Here is a 22,724-nt window from a genome sequence, read left to right as displayed (position 1 = left end):
GCCTTAGACGAATTGGCCACCTGTGCCCCCGAGCAAATAAAGATGTTGTTTTTGTACAGAACATTACAAAATGGCTGCTGGTTGTGTCATTCTACCGAGATGATCTTTGAGTTAACCATTCACATGACTTCATCCCCCCTAAATATTTTCTCATAAAAAATAAATGATTCATGATTCAAAACGTGTTAATAACAACAATGACACAATCTAAAATTTGGGTAATAGAACGCCAATAACCTAAGTTAGGCCACGATACAAGGGATCATGGGGACTCCTCTTAGAATAAGCATGAGACACCACTCCTAAGTTGCCTAAAGAAGTACAACATTTCAGAATGTAGATGGGTGATTGTTTCCATGGTGGTGAAGAAGGTCTTACCCGTCTGTTGACGAGTGGATCAGCTGATCGCGGCAGAATATGAGGCTGTGAACACAGTTGTTTCCAGTGGGATATTTCTGACGCCAACATCTCATAACCCTATAAATACATGATAACATAATATAACATAACGTAACGTAACGTAACGTAACGTAACGTAACGTAACGTAACGTAACATATACTCACCGCCAAAAGAAACGTGGACCATAGAAACATTTAGAGAAGTATGTACGTTCTGAAGAGATGTTTCCAATGTGTACCAATTAATGCAAAAAAAACTAACAATCAGTCAAATGTTACCACAGAGTGTCTCTTTTCTTATCACGATATGCTGCACATGATTTGTAAACTTATCAAATGGAGCATCGCAAGTCATGGATCTGTGACGTCACATGTGATGCGTTCATGAGCGTCAGTTCACACAACATGTATGTTCATTAGTACATCGAACTTATCTTATATCTCTTGAATATGAGTAATTCTTCATATATCAGTTCACACAACATGTATGTTCATTAGTGCATCGAACTAATCTTATATCTCTTGAATATGAGTAATTCTTCATATATCAACCAACATGCATGGTATTCGCATTTCTTTTGTCAGTGATAGAGTGATGATTACACGATGTCTTGATGAGATGACACAAATAAGATAACAATGGCATTTATTTTTCCAGCAGTAAACACAAAATAAGTTGTAACAGAACTGCTATAGGTTATAGATTATAGCAGAATATCTATACTCATTACAATGAGAAACATGTCCGATTGTGCAGATACAAAGCAAAGTACTGTGTTTGTCACTGCATCAACGTAACATTACACCAACAACTGCGTCTCAACACCGTTCAGAGTAAACATTAAACACTCTTGTTCTTTGTAATTAAGTTCCTGCATCTTGAGGTAAGTTGTCACCAAAACATCATTCCTTAATATTACCACTGACTGCTCTTGACATACATAAACATTATGAAATCACCAGCATCATAATAAACATTATATGACAAGAACATCCATTTCATAACTCGCTCCAGCAGTCAATTATTCAGAAACTGGAGTCCTTACAATACCAATGCCTTAAAAATATCAATAGCACAACCAATATCACAACCATGATGAGAAATATAGAAAAGCATATATAAAAGTCATGCTATTTCCGTTTTCTTCATGCATAAATCATAATCCTCTCAGCATATGAATAATATATAACTATGTACATCTATACTGTCTATGTTACATCATCAGTAATTCACAGCCTTGAGTACAGCATGTTCCTCTGTCAGCCTTAAATACATACTGCTGTGTTGGTGAGGGACAATTTGTTGACAAGGAATCAAGCCCCAGCCTGCCGTCCAGGGTGACGGATGTCAGCTAGTGCACAGATCAGTGCGTGCTCCGTTGACACTGCATTAACTAGCATTTCTTGCTTTACAATGTGTGCATCGTGGGCCATGCAGGGGTTTATCTAGAACTGCTTGGAGTCAACTGTCAGTTACAAATCACAATTTGGAATTAAACATTTCCCAAGTCATTTTATAGTTATAACGTATGGCTTTTATTTGTGGAGGCAATGTGTATTTCAATGATATATTGAATTGAATGCAATGTTAAAATATTTCTGAATTTAGCAAAAGAAGAATTTTTTTTAAATCCCAATTTTAAACAAAATAACAATTCTTCTCAATTTGACTGACAAGGGCACGTTGTTTTGAATCCTATATACACGTACACCCCTGCCATGGCTCTAACATCGGTTCTAAGTACTGTTTCAGTGTTACCCTGGTCAGGCAACAGTTGGGTTTGTTAAAGATTCATCCATGGGATAGACCTCATGTGACTTGTTTGAATTATTTACAGCCTCATTTCAGAAGCCTACATTTAAATAGACACGTATCACCATGTCTGAACGCTGCACAGCTGCTGTACGTATTCGTGGGTAATAGAGGAATGTAGTGTGTCAATACTGTGAAGAACTGATGACGGCTAAAGTGATGAAGGCTGTAAGAAAGAAAGCTATGCTACTACTACACATTAGAACCATCCATGGCTGATAAATAAAGGCAATGCAAACAAACCAAACTACAGTAACTCTAAGAATAGCTCAGTAATTCCCTCATGAGATGATTCCACTGCTTCCACAAGAGCCCTGGTGTAAATAAAGCAGATTAAACAGAAGGCAAGAGTCAGTGAGTGAGTGAGTCAGTGAGATTGGTTTAATGCTGCTTTGAACAGTATTTCTGTTATATCACAGCATGTCAGTTTGATGTGGGAGGAAAGCCTGAAGTGATGCAGGTGTCAGACGTTCACCACTTTCGCGAAACCCATGAGAATGGGTATGGTGCTGACAAACCTAGAAACATAATCAGGGTGAACCTGGATTCAAACCCATGATCATAGGTTTCTGGCACGCCCAAGGGACGCAACTCAGCACAGTGTATTCCAGCACATTAGACACCTGGGTCACATGGCCCTCATCACTGTTGTGACTATAGCAGGAGAGTGTACAGGCATGAAAAGAAGACATGATGACAGCTAGAGCCGTGTTAGTACATATGATGGAAGGGAGACAATCCAGATACAGCGTTTACATCCTGCCAGTGTGACGAGGATTCAGGGACTTGTTCTTACCACTGAGACAAGCTTACTTCCATACTTAACATACGTTTGTTTGTATGTTGTTTTATTATTTTATCACTAACATCCTGTTGGGTACCATAAACCGCGACTTACTGGTCCAGCAGCAGAAGCTGGCCAAGGGATAATCCCCATCGTGTTTGTTTAAGCAGGCAGGGGGGAGGGGGAGTTGTGTCAGATCAAACATTGTAACACATAGGTAACGATTTTGCTTCACATCTCAAATTTACCTACTTCACAGTCCAACTGTAAGTTAAACAGCATCGCCGTAATGGGAGGCAGACAAAAGCCCCTGTATATGCCCAGTGGGTCACCCGGACAAAATGAATGGAAGTTTGACATCCGGTCTTATTCATGAACTTATATCTGGCAAAAACCAAGTGCCGACCATTCTAAGAATTGGGAATAAACTGTAAATCAACCTGTTTAAATCAATGATTAATATGTTTACTCACTCATATTTTAAAAGTGTAATGTGAATGAAGTTCACCAGTTTGTTGTGTCGTTATATTTTGTGAGATGATCACCAGTTAGTTGTGTCGTTATATTTTGCGAGATGATCACCAGTTAGTTGTGTCGTTATATTTTGTGAGATGATCACCAGTTTGTTGTGTCATTATATTTTGCGAGATGATCACCAGTTTGTTGTGTCGTTATATTTTGTGAGATGATCACCAGTTTGTTGTGTCATTATATTTTGTGAGATGATCACCAGTTAGTTGTGTTATTATATTTTGTGAGATGATCACCAGTTAGTTGTATCATTTTATCAATTACCAAAGTTGTACCTATGATAATAGGCTTGACAAGTAGGAAGACCAACAATAAACCACCAGGCAGACTGGGCGCCAACCAGATTGTTGAAAATGTGCAGCGCATCAAGCAGTGGGAACCTGTTTTAACTTCCATCAAGGGGGAGCCCCTTACTGGCAGAAGTTTTCGTTTGGGGGTCGAGTTTGCGTAACGTTTTTATTGTCTTTTTTATGCTATTTCCAATATTTACATTTAATTTTGGTCAAGCATTTGTGATTACATACGCCCTAAAGTAGTTGCTCTGTTGATCTTAATTGCGCTTTAGATATAGTGATGTTTAAAGTTTGTGAAAGATTGTGAAGCTAGGCAACAGAAGACGAGAGGTCTGTGGACGACAAGTTCTTCAATGTAAATTAGAGAATTGATTCTGAGTGTACGGAGTACAGTCTATATTTTTTGTCAGTCAGGTGAATGGTGAAGGTGTGAGCTGGACTACACTCTCAAGCAATCTATTCATTCATGATAACAATGTCAGTAAAACTCTTCCTATCAGACACGTGGACAGGGACTGAAAGATTGGTGAGGACAGGTGGTCTTTTATGGTTTTGAATGTGAGGATATGTGTCTGGTGCTGGAGTTTCTGTTCTTTCATGAATGCATTAATTCAGACCTGTCTTTGTTACCGAGCACCTGGTATCATGTGTTACCCTGCCCATCACTATACTTTGTGACCCGTGAAGACCCGGGGTAGAATAGGTCTTCAGCAACCCATGCTTGCCGTAAAAGACGAGTATGCTTGTAAAAGGCGACTAACGGGATCGGGTGGTCAGACTCGCTGACTTGGTTGATGCATGTCATCAAACCCAATTGTGTGGATCGATGCTCATGATATCAATCACTGGATTGTCTGGTCCAGACTCGATTATTTACAGACCGCCGTCATCTAGCTGGAATATTGCTGATTGCGGCATTAAACATCAAACAAATAACTACAAAAAAACATAAAACCTATTAGAATAATTACTTTAAAGGCATTTAGAAGTGATACACAAAAGGAAAAGAATTTATTGATATCAACTTCTTTATTATGAGGAACACAATGTTTCGGAGTATATATGCTTACTTACTCTTTCATCAAGAGATCATCACCTGATGAAGGAGTTAGTATCTACTCCAAAACGTTGTGTTCCTCCTAATAAAGAAGGTGACATCAATAAATTCTCTTTCTTATTAGAATAATGTATGCAAACTTTGCAATGTCAAAAGTTTTAGCTCACCTTACCTTTTCTGGACTATTCGTAACATGAGATCAAGAAAGCATTCATGAATGTTGAACATTATATCGAAATCACAACTTACAGCCATCCAATTTACAAGGTTTCAGCTGTATAAATAGGTCTCATGTTGTAGCACAGGAACACACATTCTTGTGAAGACAACATAACTTGCTGTCAGCATTGTTATTCAAATATTTCTGCACAAATATTAAGGACTTACAGCCAAATATGACATAATATTCATGCAAAATCTATGCTTTGGCAGACATTTTATGGCCGCTTTTAGTAATATTCCAGCAATGTCACGGCGAGGGACACCAGAAATGGGCTTCACACATTGTACCCATGTTCGGGAATCGAACCCGGGTCTTTGGCGTGACAAGCGAACGCTTTAACCACTAGGCTACCCGACCGCTCCTTGAAAATATGATCAAGATCAAATTGAATTGCCATCATTGGTGGGAACAAGAATATCCAGTTTTGCACTGCTCATGTTAATAGTCCAGTGGGTTCCAAGATGTTCAAATACGACTACACTGACAACAGACAAAGCAGGCCATGATAAAAAGCTCACCTGAATTGACAGGTAAGCTAATAACTAATCGGCAATATTCCAGCTCTATGATGGCGGTCTGTAAATAATCGAGTCTGACAATCCAGTGATTCACATCATGAGCATCGATCCACTAATAACTAATGCCCTAGTCTCACATCAATGAGGAAGACTGATGAATGTGTTAACTAAGCTAGTTACCATGGTTACACTACAGTTTCAACAACAAAAGAGCGGATCAGATGATGAGTGAAATGATGAAGCTGTGTTATCATGGGGTTGATGAGATCACCAAGTTTATAAACAAAGCATAGAGAGAGAATCCAGTGACATCCAGAAATAAATGTGTTAAAATGCATCCACATCAATCATGGCAAGCCAGATTACCTCCATTGATAAGCTGAAAATAAAACATGGTTTCCATGACAACAAAGAAGTACAATATCAGTAAAAGAGAATACACTCAAGCCTCATCATAATGTCATCAATTTATCACCCTTTGTCTTACTTTCCTACGGTGGAACCGTGTTGACTGTAAATCCATTAAATTGATACATCGTTAAAGAGGATGTAGCTTTATCATCCAGACAAAACCTTTATTGAACCTCTTGTAAAAAATAACAACTTCATTTTCTCGAACTACAGTGGGTGAGTGGGTGAGTGAGTGAGCTGGGTTTGTTATATAGTGAGTTTGACGTTTCCTGATTCAAACTATCAATGTTGTTGATACATTTGCAGCCTAGTACAAAAATAGTGTTGAAACCCATCTAACATGGATTTGTGTTGTGTCATGTTGATTCATTGTACATTCTTTAGGAGAAAATACTCTGGAACCAGTTGTTACTGTAGCATCATTTCAGGATAGGTGTCAATATCAGCCTTCGAAATTCTTTCTTAAGACTAGTCCAGGGGACTAGGGTGAACCTATTTCACTTATCCTCAGAGTTTGTAGCTAATCCTGCTTGAACAAGACAAAGATGTATTCCATGTCTATCGCCATGACATTTTATGTCAGTTTTATACAGTTCAAATTTTTTCCAAATTTTATTTAGAATTATAGCCCTCAAATGCTACTAATCAATGAGGACGACAATCATTTGATTTTTACTGGTCCTCAGCATAACTAAATAGTCTCGGGCAAGAGGACGAGCGTGAATTTTGAAAACTGCCTTATGCTTCCAATGTTTCTATGGATTCTGAGATGGTACCGTCAAAACGGGTAGTGTCTATGGGGTCAGCCGTTACCATTACTCACCTTCTTGGTGTAGGAGGTCTGTACAGAGGCCATGGCGGTCAGTCTCTCCAGCAGGTAGCAGTAACACTTGCGTTCCTCCAGGAGAGCCTGCAATGTGTTCAGTGTCAGAGCTGTACATGACATCACAGTGACGCTTATATCACTACTATGAGACTGGCTGTTGGCTAGTTAATGACTGTTTAAAAAGACTTTTTCTGCTATGTCTGTTGGTTCAATGTAAACAATCAAAAAAAGTTAAGGACCACCAGATTCTTTCACATTACTATAGTAAATCATACCATGACTGACCAACTATAGTAATATGAAAGAATCGTGTGGTCCTGAACTACTTTTGAGAGTATACATCCTTATGGAATAGTCTAATTTGGGGTTGCTAACATGATTTCACATGATACAGGAATCCTGCGGATTTGACTTGATTTTCACCGACATGTTTATCATGTTTTTGATGAGTCTTAGTAGAGCCAATATGTATTTGATTCAGTTCCTAGTTCCAACGAACAGATCCAGTGCAATGTATCAGAAAATGTATATATTTTTTCATTATAACATCTTTCAGTCAACAGAATGTTTATCTATTCATGATGTTTTGTTGTCACTGTTTTGAAGACAAATGTTTGACTCATGCATGACTTTCTTAGTTGATCTCATGACTCTCAGAAGACTAGGCAGTGAGTCTTGGTGAGTCTTGGTGAGTCTTGGTGAGTCTTGGTGAGTCTCAGCAGGCAAAGTGTAAAACTCTGTCCAAGGGGCATAACTCCAGACCAATGTTTTAGGGCTGGGACAGGATACTCGGGTACCCGGGTCGGGTGGGTACTGAGTAGGACCCAGGTACCCACAGGACTACCCGGACCCATGGTTAGTCACGTGATATAATGTTTAATGACAAAAATTATCTTGAACTCTATGGTTACACTACAAATCACTAATGTTCACATTTCTTTCTGACTGTGCACCCATTCCTTCTGACTTTTCATATGGTTGAATAAAGATATAACTTATGTCAACTTCAGTGTATGCATGACGAGATCATTTAATACAGCAAGTGCTGAGGTAAAAAAATTCCCAATTGGACATTTTGTATCCCCTGAGACCTACAGTGGGTACCCGGGTAGGTTCGAGAAATGGGGGTGGGTACCCGGGTTGTAAATTTGGACTCGTCCCAGCCCTACAATATTTCACCATTACGGTTATTTGTTGATACAGTGAGTTAGTTTGGTTTAACACCGCTTCGAATAGTATTCCAGTCATATCACAGCTATAGATAACTTTCCAACTTACAAATACTGAGTATAACATTCAAATGATTGCCAGAACATAATAAAAATCTCAAAGGCACACATACTCATGAAATTATTTTTCATGTTTCATATAAATGTTTAAGGTTTGTAACAACTGAACAGATGTTTGTTTGTTGTTTATCGCCACACTTAGTAACGTTCCAGCTGTACGACAGCGGCCTGTAAATAATTGAGTCTGGACCAGACAAAGCAGTGATTGATTTCTTGACCAACGTTCAACATCATCAATATTCAATGATATCAACTCAACTAAGACAACTATTTTTTGTCCTCTACCGAATAGCATAGGTTGCTGGGGACCAATTCCAACCCAGAACCCCAATGGGCTGAAAGAATTTTGTAAACATTGCATACTGCATTATATATTATATTCAACTGTATCCTGTTTATGTGATGTTTGTGATGTGGAGATTAACTCTCCAGACATCGTGTGACACAATTCACTATGCGCAGGTTTCGTACTCACAAGCTTCAGGCCCTGTGTTCTGAACTCAGTCAGTTTTTCCTGGCATTTGGCAACAGCTCGCATATACTGGAAAACAACATTGATTCACAATTGTAAGAATTACAATCTATATTCAGACTTTAGTACAAAGCAGATTTCAACCAACTGTACATGATAGTTTTCTCATAATGCTAAGAAATATTTACTATGTTCACTACACAATCAGCATGATTAGAACATGTGGAATACATTTCTTTCCATAACACCAAGGAAGGCCAGACCAATCTATCTTCTTGTGTTGTGGACATGCACAGTTGCAAACAAAAATAAAGTAAAAAATCTTAATTCAACATACTGTGTCCCATTTAAAATAAGCTTAATTTTTTTATATTCTTGTTTGCATTACTGTTAAAACCTTCATTTTGAGAACTTATCTAAGGAAATGAAAACCAAAGAAACCTTGAAATATTTTCTTACATTTTCTTATTTGTCTTTTGGCATACTGCCCAAATAAATCCATTAAATGAGAAACACAACTGGTCTGGCCTAACAAAGTTTCATCAGATACATAGTTTCGTTTACTGCTTAACACCGCACTCACTAATATTCCAGCTATATGACGGCGGTCCGTAAATAACCGAATCTGGACCAGACAGTCCAGTGATTGATATCATGAGCATCGATCTACGCATTCAGGATACGATGACATGCATCAACCAAGTGAGTGAGCCTGACCACCCGATCTCATCAGTCACCTCTTAAGACAAGCATAGTCGCTTTTTACAGCAAGCATGGGTTGCTGAAGACCCATTCTTCACGGGTCCATCAGATACATAGAGACATGTAATTTGCCAACTCTTGCTTACATGTCAATGCCATATGTACGTAAGTATTTTCTAAAACGATTCTTACTCTTTGATTACTGGATTCTGTTCAGCTTCTACAATCTGCCCCTTCCTGAAGCTACTGAATTACACAAGGGCAAGCCCGGTGATTTTCCTACCTGTGCTTCCTTAGAGTCATCAAATGTAAATTTGGATTTGCTTTTCTTCCTGAACTTCTTGAGTGCTTCCTGTGCCTTGATGTAGGGGCCGATGTAGCCCTTGTGTCCGTGCTGGTACTTCTTGTGCTCGGCCTGCAGACAGAGAAAGTAGTTCCTGGATTCATACACTACACAAAAAAAGGTCTGCATCGTGTCAGTTGACGAAGCAGCACATACAGATGCTTGTTAAACCTAATGTCAACAAGTGACACAAGACAGTGAGCAGATAATGGACACTTACATAGGCATGCTTGAAGTCATTCTCCAGTCGGTGTTCCAGGGGCAGAATCACCTCAGAAAACAGAGCCTTTGTCTGAGAACAGAAAACTTATTGAGATCATCTTGTCATGGTTAATTATTAACATGACTGATTATCAAGGACACAGAGTATGCATGCAAGTTATAAAGCATCATTTGACTGCAGATGATAGATAAAGTAAATATACACTGAAAATCAACATCCAGAAAGCAATATGTACTCAAACATTAAAGATATAGTGATCATGTTTTTATATATATATCATGATATGGCCTCTCATTTATTGAAGATTTATAGTGATTTTTAGCGTTTGACATGCCCAAAGATGAGCCCTATAGGCCTTTTAAAGATTTTATGATTATGAAATTAATATTTGAAAGCTTAAATTCTGCCAAGAAAAGGTTTTGTCCATTAAACAAGTTGAATTGTCTGGTTATGGAGACATGTAGAAGATTGAGAGGGAGAGACAAATTGGGGGGCTACTTTCTCTGTGATCTCAATATACAAAAAAAAGGTGAAAGCTACCCTGGTCTACAGACTCTATCTCAACAAGAGATTCTTTGTCATGTTTGTGTACTACTATTTACAGCCACATTGTCCACATCGTAGTGTCCCGTTCCATGAATTAATTATTGACCATCTTAACCTGTGTCATACAGCTGTTGACATCCTTGGCCAGTCAGAGCATTCTCATGAGATATTTACTTTATTGAGAACACCAGGCCATCTCTTTGAGACATCATGGCATGAGAAGTGTTTTGGCACACACGAGTGTTGTTCTATCAAGGCTACAACACTCAAGGCCTCAGTAAAGCTTTCAAAATATTTATGGTGGACATGTGGAGGACATTTCTGAATTTGACACATCAACCACAAAAATGATGTCCGATCAAAATCCCTATTTTGACTTGTACCATATCTTCCCGTGATTGCTCAGGTGAACAATTGACTTGCCTTTGCATGTGTTTGTGACAGGTGCCACCGGTGGGGCAGGATACGTTCACCTTTTTACGAATACCTGGTATTATCACAATTTGGTAGTGATTCATAAACACATGCTTATGATATAGTCAGAATGGTACAATCAATTTGCTTTTAACAAAGATTTGTTAAGAATATGGAAAGGGCTTTGTTGCTTTTGTTTTATAGACTGGAGATGCTGTAGGATACTCACACACTCCTCTACTTTGGCATACATCTCTTTCTGTATGTCTGCCAGCTTCAGGATAGCGCCACCTGAAAAGTCACAATATGATCAGAGGGTTGTTCCTTACAAAGTTGAGCTGTTTCGAAGCGCTTAGTGTACAAAGGTCTAAAGTCTATATCTTGTTGTTCCTGTTAAAGTTCATCTTCCCAAGTCACGGCCATTAACTGACTATAAAAGTCCAGTTTCCACCCTTGCCGAACTGGGCTGGAATTCCGGGGCCTATGCATAGTCTACGAGTCTATGCATAGTCCAATCAAAATCATGGAACGAACCAGACATACAGTTCATAAGAATATGGATTCAATGTGCAGATTTTGGTTGACTGCAGAATTTGCAAAGCATGTGCACTATCAATTAGGCATCAACAGATATTTTGCAAATCTTTTCATGTTTTTAATCATGGTGCTCAAGTGATTTGATGCACTTCGCGAGGTAAGACCCGTTTTGTTACAATATAAATCTTGATTACTGATCAGACCATATTGACTGGGCACGCCATTTGTTTGAAGCAAATGCAAGTGATATGAGAGGTGGAATTTGATTGGTCAATAGGAGGGACATTTAAGGGACATAACTCGTAATAGCCACTGGTGGAGCTACGATCGAGTCTGTAAATTCCAGCCTAGTTCGACAAAGGTGGAAACTGGACTTTTATAGTCAGTTAACACCCTTGCCTCGGGAAGATGTCAAAGTTGAGATGTATCGTAGTAGTGTACAAAGGTAAACAATAAGTATCTGGTTGGCATACAAAGCGCTATACAGTGTAGCTAATAGAACGATCGATGATTGGCCATAGATAAGTTTGCAAAAGCATAGTCTTCAAAGGGCTCTATGTTGAGTGAACTTAGTCAGTGGAGGAGAAATAATGTGCCTGACAAAAATCTGAGTATGTCTGACACTGATTACAGACCCAACAAACAATAACAAAAAGATTCTCTAAATGCTTTAAAATGTCAAATGGTATTGCCCCATGTCTGTCACATGTATACAGTAGAACATGGATATAACTACAAGGGACTGGAGAAATCAGTTTGTTATATACGTTGTTCGTTATGCACGTTTTCCCTCGGAAACGTCCGCCATCTTGGATAAAACAAAACACAATACACATAATTGCAACATTGACTTGTATTAGCAGTGATCACTTCATTGCATTCAATTGATAATATTTCATAACATTCATTTAATAACATTAATTTCAAAACATTTTTAAAACCTTGTTTATCAAATATGTATTAAGCATTTTATAATTAACATACGGGGAGATTTTGCTCTGGCCTCGTTTTTCTGACTACATTCGTGAAACTTCAAAGGTTTAATGTTTGTTTTACAGACAAGAGTCCAATTACATGTACAGGTAAGATTAACATAAAGCAAGTTTAACAAGGTTGAATCATCAACGGTGATTGTGTTGATTCGCCGCTGATTGCATATGGCCAACTGACACTGAGTGAGATTTCTCAGTTCACTATACACAACACCAATTAGTGGTATTTGGGCTTGTCTGGGATCAGATAATCAGTTCGCTATTTACGTTAGTTCGCTGTAAGGGATTTTGTAATTGTCAGTGACATTTGACAATGAGTGAGATTTCTCAGTTCGCTATACACGACACGAATAAGTGGTGTTTGGGCTTGTCTGATATCAGTTCGCCATATACATTAGTTCACGGCAGAGAGTTTGTTATGTACGGAAATTTTATATGATAATGTAAAAGAGGTAAATCAGGGATTTTGTAACGGTTCATTGTATCCGTTTGTTTGTTATATCCGTGTTCTACTGTACATACTCCAAGTGAGTGAGTGAGTGAGTTCGGTTTTACGCAGCTTTTAGCAATATTCAAGCAATATCATGGCGGGGGACACCAGAAATGGGCTTCACACATTGTACCCATGTTGGGAATCGAACCCGGGTCTTCGGAGTGACGAGCTAACGCTTTAACCACTAGGCTACCCGACTGCCCCCCATACTCCAAGCCTTACCTATTTCATCTGTGCCCCCTTGGCCGTTCACCTGACAGGCATAGCCCACTTTGCCGATTGCCTCAATAAACGAGTGAGCTGATGACGTCATTCCTGCAAAATACAACATTATTACAAACATAACCATATTTCAATATCATAATCAGTGTTAAAAAATACCCATGAAAGTCAAGGGGTCTTGTCACAACCCTGATGTTAAGAGTTAAAGGGCCCCGGCATTAAATTCCGCAGGAGAGGATATCAAGGGCCCCCTTAATTTCAAACACTGTTACTCTATCAGCAATAAAGCATAAGAGATACCATGGTGACCACAAACATGTTCTGTTTAGCAGAATTTCTGCCTATAAAAGAACATACATATATATGTAGGTATGTTTCTTTGGTTATAAAATATACAGTGTTTTGCACAACACAAATACATGTGTCCAACTGCCCTGAACACAGAAAATACAAAAACTGTGTCAAAAGGTAAAGAAAAAAAAAACATTGTCCATTATGTACATGAAATTTAAGAATTAATTTCATCAGCCGTATCAAAAGTCCCAGTCTCGTAATGAACAGTATATTAACCATGTCATAGATAGGAAATCAAAGTTGGACATGTCATTGTGCAGTATGACTGAACCCTCACATTTCTAATCAGGACCTGAAAATTAAATTTAACAATTAAATTCAACTTTTAACAGTTAATCCCTGCTCACATATCCTGATTCCACATATGATATACAACTGGCTGTGTCAAGGTATAGATCTAGTTATGTCAACGACAGAAACTAACAGTTTTAATCAACATGTTGCAAAACCCTTAAAAATGGTAAATTTCTACTTGTCCTTATGAAACCTTAACTGTTGGGCAGTTTGGCAAGGATTATAGGACAGGTGCCAGTTTCTATTGCTGTATGGTAATTGTACTTTGTACTCAGTACAATCAGTCCTGTACAACATGGTTCAACACTAACCTGTAGTAACCCAACACCTTGTCATCTGTGTATAGTCAGTGAGTGATGTTTTACACCGCTTTTTAGCAATATTCCAGCAATATTACGGCGGGGGACTCAAGAAATTGTACCCATGTGAGGAATCGAACCCGGTTCTTCGGTGTGACAAGCAAATGCTTTAACCACGAGGCTACCCCACCACTACCTGTGTATAGTTAAGAGTCAATACCATTGGTCAAACATCATTAACTCAATGGTTAAAAGGTGAATGAAGGTGAATGAAGTCAATGAAATATTTCATCATCTACATGTAGATGTCAACAGTTACAACGGACACTGATACATTTATCACGTGTTCAAAAATCTTGGTAAGATTCTTTCATGTGTCGATCCAACTGATTGATAAAACAACATCACATCAAACAGAGATTTAGTGTGCCAAATAATTCAACATTTGTCGCAGAATTATCAAATAATGTTATCAGCACCCACACATACCAACAAGTGCCTTGTGGTAGGCTTTTCCAGCTGTTAAAATCTGGCGCACTCCATTATTGAAATTGCTGGTGATATTCTGAAAAAGAAAAAATATAAAACATAATAACGTGGTTCTTGGGCCTGAGAGAGATACAGAATACCATTTCCAAGAATGCTGGATGAGCAAACTTTCCTTGTGTTGACAGTATTATGAATGGTGTTAGAGATTACGAGTGGGAGAATTGAGAAACCCCGAAAACTTTTGCATATTTACATGCGGGCTAAGACAAGGCGTGGTATTCATTTGGGCTGGGATGAGTCCAAAATTTACTACCCGGGTACCCAACCCCCTATTACCCGACCCTACCCGGGTACACTGTAAGTCTCACGAGTTGGGGACAAAATGTCTGATTGGGAATTGTCTTACCGCAGCCCTGGCAAAAACCATTTACATTCATGTATCAATCGATCAGATCATGCATACATTGAAGTTGACTGAAGCTTTATCTTTACTCAAACATATACAAGTCAAAAGGAATGTGTGCATCGTCAGAAAGAAATGCAAACATTAGTGACTTGTAGTGTAACCACTGAGCTATAGTGAGTTTTTTCATCAAATAATATATCACGTGACTAACCACGGGTCCGGGTAGACATGTTGGTACCCGGGTCCTACTTAGGACCCATACGATACGAGTACCTGAGTTATCCACCAAGCCAAATATGTCATTTATATTTCATGCTGAATTTTGAACGATGCTAACCATGCTAACAGTTTAATAAATTCCAAGATTTTAGAGATGTTTCCTTATTCAACACAATGATCAGGAAAATATAATGTGACGATGTCGGGGGGTCAAAAGGGGCACTGCCCACATGTCAGAATGGACATGGGGGAGCGGAAAGTCTAAAAAGCCATGAATAACAGACATGAATTCAATTTTGTACATTATGAATACAATATATATAAACAAACATGATAAAGAAAACAATAGATTATGTTTTAGGTTGATGTCAGCCTAGATAACAAAAATATATATGTTTTCACTATTCAACAATATTTGTCTGTAGTAAAAACCACTGCCATTTTCACTTCCAACTATTTTTACCGTTAACATACCCTGGGGGTGTGGATTATTGCTCATAATATCAACCACTTGTTTGGCTGATCAAGGCTTTATTTTTTACCAATGTTTATAGTAGCTGTCATAACTGGAATATTGCTGAGTGTTATGTTAAACAAACAAAACTTTTTCTTTTTTCAGATTTTGCTTTCTACGGTGTTTTAACTTTCTCCCTCATCGGATGCTAGGGCTAGAGTTCTTACTCTGCTCTTTCTGAGTATAATATTACCATTCACCACGTTGATCCAGAAAATAACCTAGAAATAATTCTTCAACATGTTTAATCTAGATATCATAACTTTTAAAAACAACTATTTCATTATGTTTGAATCATTGCAAAATTGGTTCACATTGGGGAGGTGGACTTGGGCAAGAAGTCATTGCAGTTTCTTGTGTCAATCTAAATTTTTTTTAAAAAGCCACCATGGCAATCAATAATGAAAACATGCAGTGGAACAATATACCATATATGATTTATTTTAAACAGAATATATCGATAACAAGTTGATCGCAACTCGTGAAAGTGGGTCAAGCATGATTTTGTTTGTTTTTCTTCATTTTAAACATCTGTAAAATATGTTCATTTTGAGGTGTGAAAACACACCTGTTGCAAGGGATCTGGGTCAAATTCAGTTTCAAATATGATGAAAAGTAAATAAATTCACCTTATATATTGCTTCTGTGACTTTGTGAGTGTCCTCAGGGTTCCACATTTTCGTTTTGATCGTTGTTGTCAATTTCCGCTGTGACAGGTGAGTTATTGGCCAGGGCTCAAGATTTTCGTCAGGTGGGAGACGTCGCACACATTCGTCAATCAAAAATCTTGGAGTTGCTTCGATTTTCTGTTACAGAATGCATCCGAGTAAGAAAAACAGTTAGTTGTAGCGTTGTTTTGACACAAACTGACCACTATCTGTCATTATCTGCTTATTGATATCAACTCCACCAAACTGACTTCGGGCACCACCCAAACTAGGGACTGGTTATTGTGAAAAGATGGCAACATGTTTTAAAGTTGTTATTATCGTTTAACAGGTAATTACACAGCAAAACATTGACACATGACATACAATAATTGTAAATGTTTTTTCGTAAGTTATATCGCTGCAGCTTATTGGCGTATTAAAGAATCCACACGAACTGTAAAAACCAAATTAATGATACCCCCCGATCGATTGGCTTATCGCCTTTTGACTCGCTTGCGGAAGTCAAAGAAGCGCACGTATAATGCTTTGAAATTGCACTGCAATATTTGTGGGTTGGCTTTCGTGTGAAGTGCGAGACAGTTTGAAGAGCGTGGTGGGAGCAGGGTTTTAGCAACAGTTCACGTCGTGAGACGGAAATGAACTTCACACATTGTACCCACGTTGGGAATCAAGACCGGACCTTCAGCGTGACGAGAGAACACTTTAACCACCAGACTACCCCACCTCCCTTGAATAACTGTAATTCACCAATAGCTTTAATATTTTAGATGACAATTGTCTGCTGTCTGATAATTTATTCAATTATCAAAATCGTTCCCATTTATTCACTCATTGTAGATATATTCACTTACTTCCCTATAGTTAGATTCACATGTACCAACATCATAGAGTTCAAATCTGTTTTTGTCATTTGCACTGTCATGTGCGGCTACCACACATAATTAAACACTATCTAACTGCTGATGTCGTTTCACCATAGCGATATATTCATAACCTAAATCTTAATTTAACACAATACAACCAACATACATGCTCCAGATCTAAAAAGCAAACAAAGCCTTGAAAACACAAGTGTGTTATCTTTTTTGTGTGCTTAGCGGTCCCTTGTTAACTTGATGTCCAAAAAGGAAACTTTAAATTTGTTTAGTACGCAAGAAACACACATTTTAACTTCCCTTCGAGAGCGTTCATAAAACACAGCAGCTGATTTACAGGAGTGTACAGTAAATCTCCTAAATAATGATTGGGCCTAAAAGTGTCTGCAATACCCCACACTTTGCTTATGTCCCCGCGATCTTTGAATACTGCTTTGACACGATTATATTGCTATACTACTCAAAAGAAGGTAATAAACACCCGATTCTTTTATATTACAGTAAACTACGGTTATAACGAACTCAAAGGGACCACTAATTTTAGTTCGTTGTAGCCGTGGTTCGTATATGCATACATACAGCATAACTACAGCAAATAGTCGGGACAAAAAAAGTAAGTTCGTTATATCCGTCAGTTCGTTATAAGCGTGTTCGTTATAACCGTAGTTTACTGTACTATAATCGTTTTGGAACTGAGTCATGACAATTAAGAAGATGTAAAATGGGATATTTTTGTGTTTGTTGCTTAACACCGCACTCCGCAATATTCCAGCTATATGACGTGACGGCGGTCTGTAAATAATCGAGTCTGGACCAGACAATCCAGTGATTGCTATTGCGAGCGATCCCCGCCGTCGGGTTTAGGATAGCATGCATCAACCAAGTCACCCAGTAAGTGAGTATGGTTTTACGCCGCTTTTAGCAATATTCCAGCAATATCACGGCGGGGGACACCAGAAATGGGCTTCACACATTGTACCCATGTCGGGAATCGAACCCGGGTCTTCGGCGTGACGAGCGAACGCTTTAACCACTAGGCTACCCGACCGCCCTCACCCAGCCAGAACACCCGATCAATTTGGTCGCCGCTTATGACCAGCTTTGGTTCCTGGAGACCAATTATAACCCGGAATCCCCACATGGGTCCTATAACCACGAGACTTTCATCCGATTAACTACGGTAAACCCATCTTCCCGTTCCGTGAATACTTAGTCCCTTATGCATACGTCATGACCCAACAATCGTATAAAACAATGACTCTCCAGCCCCGGCGTGTCTACTAACTACAGTTGTATCAACGCTCCGTGCGTGACACTCGACCTAATCCAGGTGCGACAAAGGATGTAATTTCGTGACTAAGAATATACCAAGTAGACTTTACACAATCATGTTTGTCTGATGTGACTCATGCACGAGCTTTCCGCAATCCCTTTAGAATGAACACGCCGAGGTATGTTATTCACCCCGTGTTACTTATCCTCATATGAGGGGCGGTCGGGTAGCCTAGTGGTTAAAGCGTTCGCTCGTCACGCCGATGACCCGGGTTCGATTCCCGACATGGGTACAATGTGTGAAGCTCATTTCTGGTGTCCCCCGCCGTGATATTGCTGGAATATTGCTAAAAGCGGCGTAAAACCATACTCACTCACGTTCCTCATGTAAAACAAACTATTGGATTTACCCGTTAAATCGCCGCGTCATTGTATATTTGTTTCCAATTTCCGTCGTTATGTTATCAGTTATGATTGGAAAGATAAAACCTTTCACGAATAAAAGAATATTGATCAACACATACGTAATACATTTTTGTCACAGTATGTAATAAAACATTAATTGTATACAAAACTAAAGTCTGTTTGATAGGGCAGCGAGAAAAATAAGATAATACATACGTAACGGTTAGCCTATGTTATGTTGACAACTTAATTAGTCCCTCGTATATAACAAGTGTAACATCATAATTAATCCTATTCCCTCATATGTAATAAGTATAACACCATACTTAGTTTTATTCCGTCGTATGTAACAAGTGTAACATCATAATTAATCCTATTCCCTCGTATGTAATAAGTATAACACCATACTTAGTTCTATTCCCTCGTATATAACAAGTGTAACATCATAATTAATCCTATTCCCTCATATGTAATAAGTATAACACCATACTTAGTTCTATTCCCTCGTATATAACAAGTGTAACATCATAATTAATCCTATTCCCTCATATGTAACAAGTGTAACACCATACTTAGTTCTATTCCATCGTATGTAACAATTGTAACACCATACTTAGTTCTATTCCGTCGTATGTAACAAATGTAACACCATACTTAGTTCTATTCCCTCGTATGTAACAAGTGCAACACCATACTTAGTTCCATTCAATCGTATGAAACAAATGTAACACCATACTTAGTTCAATTCCTTCGTATGTAACAAATGTAACACCATACTTAGTTCAATTCCTTCGTTTGTAACAAATGTAACACCATATCAATTCCCTCGTATGTAACAAATGTAACACCATACTTAGTTCTATTCCCTCGTATGTAACAAGTGTAACACCATACTTAGTTCAGTTCCTTCGTATGTAACAAGTGTAACACCATACTTAGTTCAATTCCCTCGTATGTAGCAAGTGTAACACCATACTTAGTTCAATTCCTTCGTATGTAACAAGTGTAACACCATACTTAGTTCTATTCCCTTGTATGTAACAAATGTAACACCATACTTAGTTCAATTCCTTCGTAAGTAACAAATGTAACACCATACTTAGTTCAATTCCTTCGTATGTAACAAATGTAACACCATACTTAGTTCAATTCCTTCGTATGTAACAAGTGTAACACAATACTTAGTTCTATTCCCTTGTATGTAACAAATGCAACACCATACTTAGTTCTATTCCCTTGTATGTAACAAATGTAACACCATACTTAGTTCAATTCCTTCGTATGTAACAAGTGTAACACCATACTTAGTTCTATTCCTTCGTATGTAACAAGTGTGACACCATACTTAGTTCTATTCCTTCGTATGTAACAAGTGTAACACCATACTTAGTTCTATTCCCTTGTATGTAACAAATGTAACACCATACTTAGTTCAATTCCTTCGTATGTAACAAATGTAACACCATACTTATTTCTATTCCCTTGTATGTAACAAATGTAACACCATACTTAGTTCAATTACTTCGTATGTAACAAATGTAACACCATACTTAGTTCTATTCCCTCGCATGTCAAAAAGTCAAAGGGCTGGTCAAAAAGTTCTGAGCCTAACAAACAAAACCAACAATTGTGAAAGTGTTGTTAATTTTATTTTTCAACATAATCTCCCTTCTTTTCAATACACTTCTCATATCGATAGTGAAGCTTTTCAATTCCAATCAAGAAGTTTTCAGAAGCTACCCTGAAATACCCATTCACGACAGCTTTGATGTCATCGTTGTCGTCATATCGCTTTCCACGAAGGTGTTCTTTCAGTTTAGAAAACAGGTTGAAATCCCTTCGTGTCAGGTCTGGCGAGTATGGAGGGTGAGGAAGCTCGCCGACCCCACATTGTCGCACAACAGCCTTTGCAAGTCGAGAGTTGTGAGGAGAGGCATTGTCATGAAGTAGTAGAACTCCAGGAGTCAGCATTACCCGCCTTTTTTCTTTGATAGAATCTATCAGTCGATGAAGCAAATCATCATAGTAGGCACCGGTAATCGTCTTTTGACCTTCAAAGTAATCAACAAGGATCACACCCTTTGCATCCCAGAATACAGTGGCCATAACTTCCTTCACTGATCTTGAAGACTTGAAATTCTTTGGTGACGGAGAAGTGGAATTGTGCCAGCCTTAAACATAGCTGCCCAACGTTTAACAATAGAATAGTTGGGGCACTTATCCCCATACACTTGTGACATGTGGTCATGAATTTCTGAGGGGAGTACTTTTCTCTGAAGTAAAAAACTTGATGACTGTTCGGTACTCGTCTCTTTTCCATTTCTGTGTCCATTTGGACCCCTATCACGTTCAACTGGCTGTTACTAATATACAAACGTCCTCAGCAGACCAAATACACTTGCAATGAACTACTCAAACAATGTACTATACTGACTTGTTCACTTTGTTATGGCCCATAGTTGAAAGTTAGTCAGGCTTAGAACCAGCTTTTTGACCAGCCCTCGGTTTTTTTACCATACCTTGTCCTTTTGCCTCGTATGTCATTTACGTGTAACAGTATTATTAGTCCCATTCCATGGTACGTCATTTCAGTTTAAAGTCATAATTAGTCCTATTCACTCGTATGTAATAAATGTAACACCATACTCAGTCCTATTCCATCGTATGTCATTTAAGTGTAAAGTCATATAATCAGCCCCTGTCCCTCGTATGTCATTTAAGTGTAAAGTCATAATTAGCCCCTGTTCCTCGTATGTCATTTAAGTGTAACATTAAAATTGGTCCTATTCCATCGTATGCAACAACTGTAACACTATACTTAGTTCTATTCCCTCGTATGTCCTAAGTGGAACATTAGCAACAGGTGCTCATAAATCATATCAAAGTTACATTTATCTATTTCATTCTTAGGAAAACTAAACTAAAGCAATGCATCAAAATAACGTATATACATGTACTTACAACCCCGTATTGCCCGTGCTGTTTTACTGGCTGACATCAAATAACATAAGTATAAACATGCTGTCATCCGATGTTTATCAGACTATATTTACCCCACGATTCGACTGAAGCATTAGCTTACCTAATATAAGGGCTGACGGCGAGCCCCGACCTGGCAGATAGTGTACCCCAGTGCATGCACTCTAGGTTGTGATAATGTTATGTTATCTGTCGCCAAGCAGACATCCGAAATGCCGCCAGGAAATTCCAGTGTATCTTGACGTACACCGAGAACCGATATTGCTGGAATATTGCTAAAAGCGGCGTAAAACCATACTCACTCACTTTCCTCATGTGAAACAAACTATTGGATTTACCCGTAAAATCGCCGCGTCATTGTATATTTGTTTCCAATTTCCGTCGTTATGTTATCAGTTATGATTGGAAAGATAAAACCTTTCACGAATAAAAGAATATTGATCAACACATACGTAATACATTTTTGTCACAGTATGTAATAAAACATTAATTGTATACAAAACTAAAGTCTGTTTGATAGGGCAGCGAGAAAAATAAGATAATACATACGTAACGGTTAGCCTATGTTATGTTGACAACTTAATTAGTCCCTCGTATATAACAAGTGTAACATCATAATTAATCCTATTCCCTCATATGTAATAAGTATAACACCATACTTAGTTCTATTCCCTCGTATGTAACAAGTGTAACACCATTATTAGTTCTATTCCCTCGTATGTAACAAATGTAACACCATACTTAGTTTTATTCCGTCGTATGTAACAAGTGTAACACCATACTTAGTTCTATTCCATCGTATGTAACAAGTGTAACACCATACTTAGTTCTATTCCATCGTATGTAACAAGTGTAACA

General features: G+C 38.3%; 1 protein-coding gene across 3 annotated transcripts in view; it reads right to left on the bottom strand.

The window, feature by feature from the left end:
• Positions 1 to 21,970, bottom strand: part of LOC124131265 (brain-specific angiogenesis inhibitor 1-associated protein 2-like) — a 33,749-nt gene extending 11,779 nt beyond the window's left edge. For 2 of the 3 annotated variants that reach the window (XM_046494416.2, XM_046494443.2), the window contains exons 1-9: positions 16,294 to 16,603; positions 14,526 to 14,601; positions 13,090 to 13,182; positions 11,075 to 11,136; positions 9,883 to 9,954; positions 9,603 to 9,734; positions 8,621 to 8,686; positions 6,854 to 6,940; positions 379 to 477 (exon numbers count right to left, since the gene is read on the bottom strand). In XM_046494416.2, coding sequence (XP_046350372.1) covers positions 379 to 477; positions 6,854 to 6,940; positions 8,621 to 8,686; positions 9,603 to 9,734; positions 9,883 to 9,954; positions 11,075 to 11,136; positions 13,090 to 13,182; positions 14,526 to 14,601; positions 16,294 to 16,341 — 735 coding nt within the window. In that variant the 5' untranslated portion in view covers positions 16,342 to 16,603. Of the gene's footprint in view, positions 1 to 378; positions 478 to 6,853; positions 6,941 to 8,620; positions 8,687 to 9,602; positions 9,735 to 9,882; positions 9,955 to 11,074; positions 11,137 to 13,089; positions 13,183 to 14,525; positions 14,602 to 16,293; positions 16,604 to 21,848 lie in introns of those variants that run through there. The other variant, XM_046494432.2, reaches the window with a different exon arrangement.
• Between the last annotated feature and the right edge of the window lie 754 nt (positions 21,971 to 22,724).

The sequence above is a fragment of the Haliotis rufescens genome, unplaced genomic scaffold, assembly GCF_023055435.1.
Source record: "Haliotis rufescens isolate VD_foot unplaced genomic scaffold, xgHalRufe1.0.p SCAF_20, whole genome shotgun sequence".
Taxonomy (NCBI): Eukaryota; Metazoa; Mollusca; class Gastropoda; order Lepetellida; family Haliotidae; genus Haliotis; species Haliotis rufescens.
The sequence above is the reverse complement of the archived record's forward strand: the minus strand, read 5'-3'. Positions and strand labels throughout refer to the sequence as shown.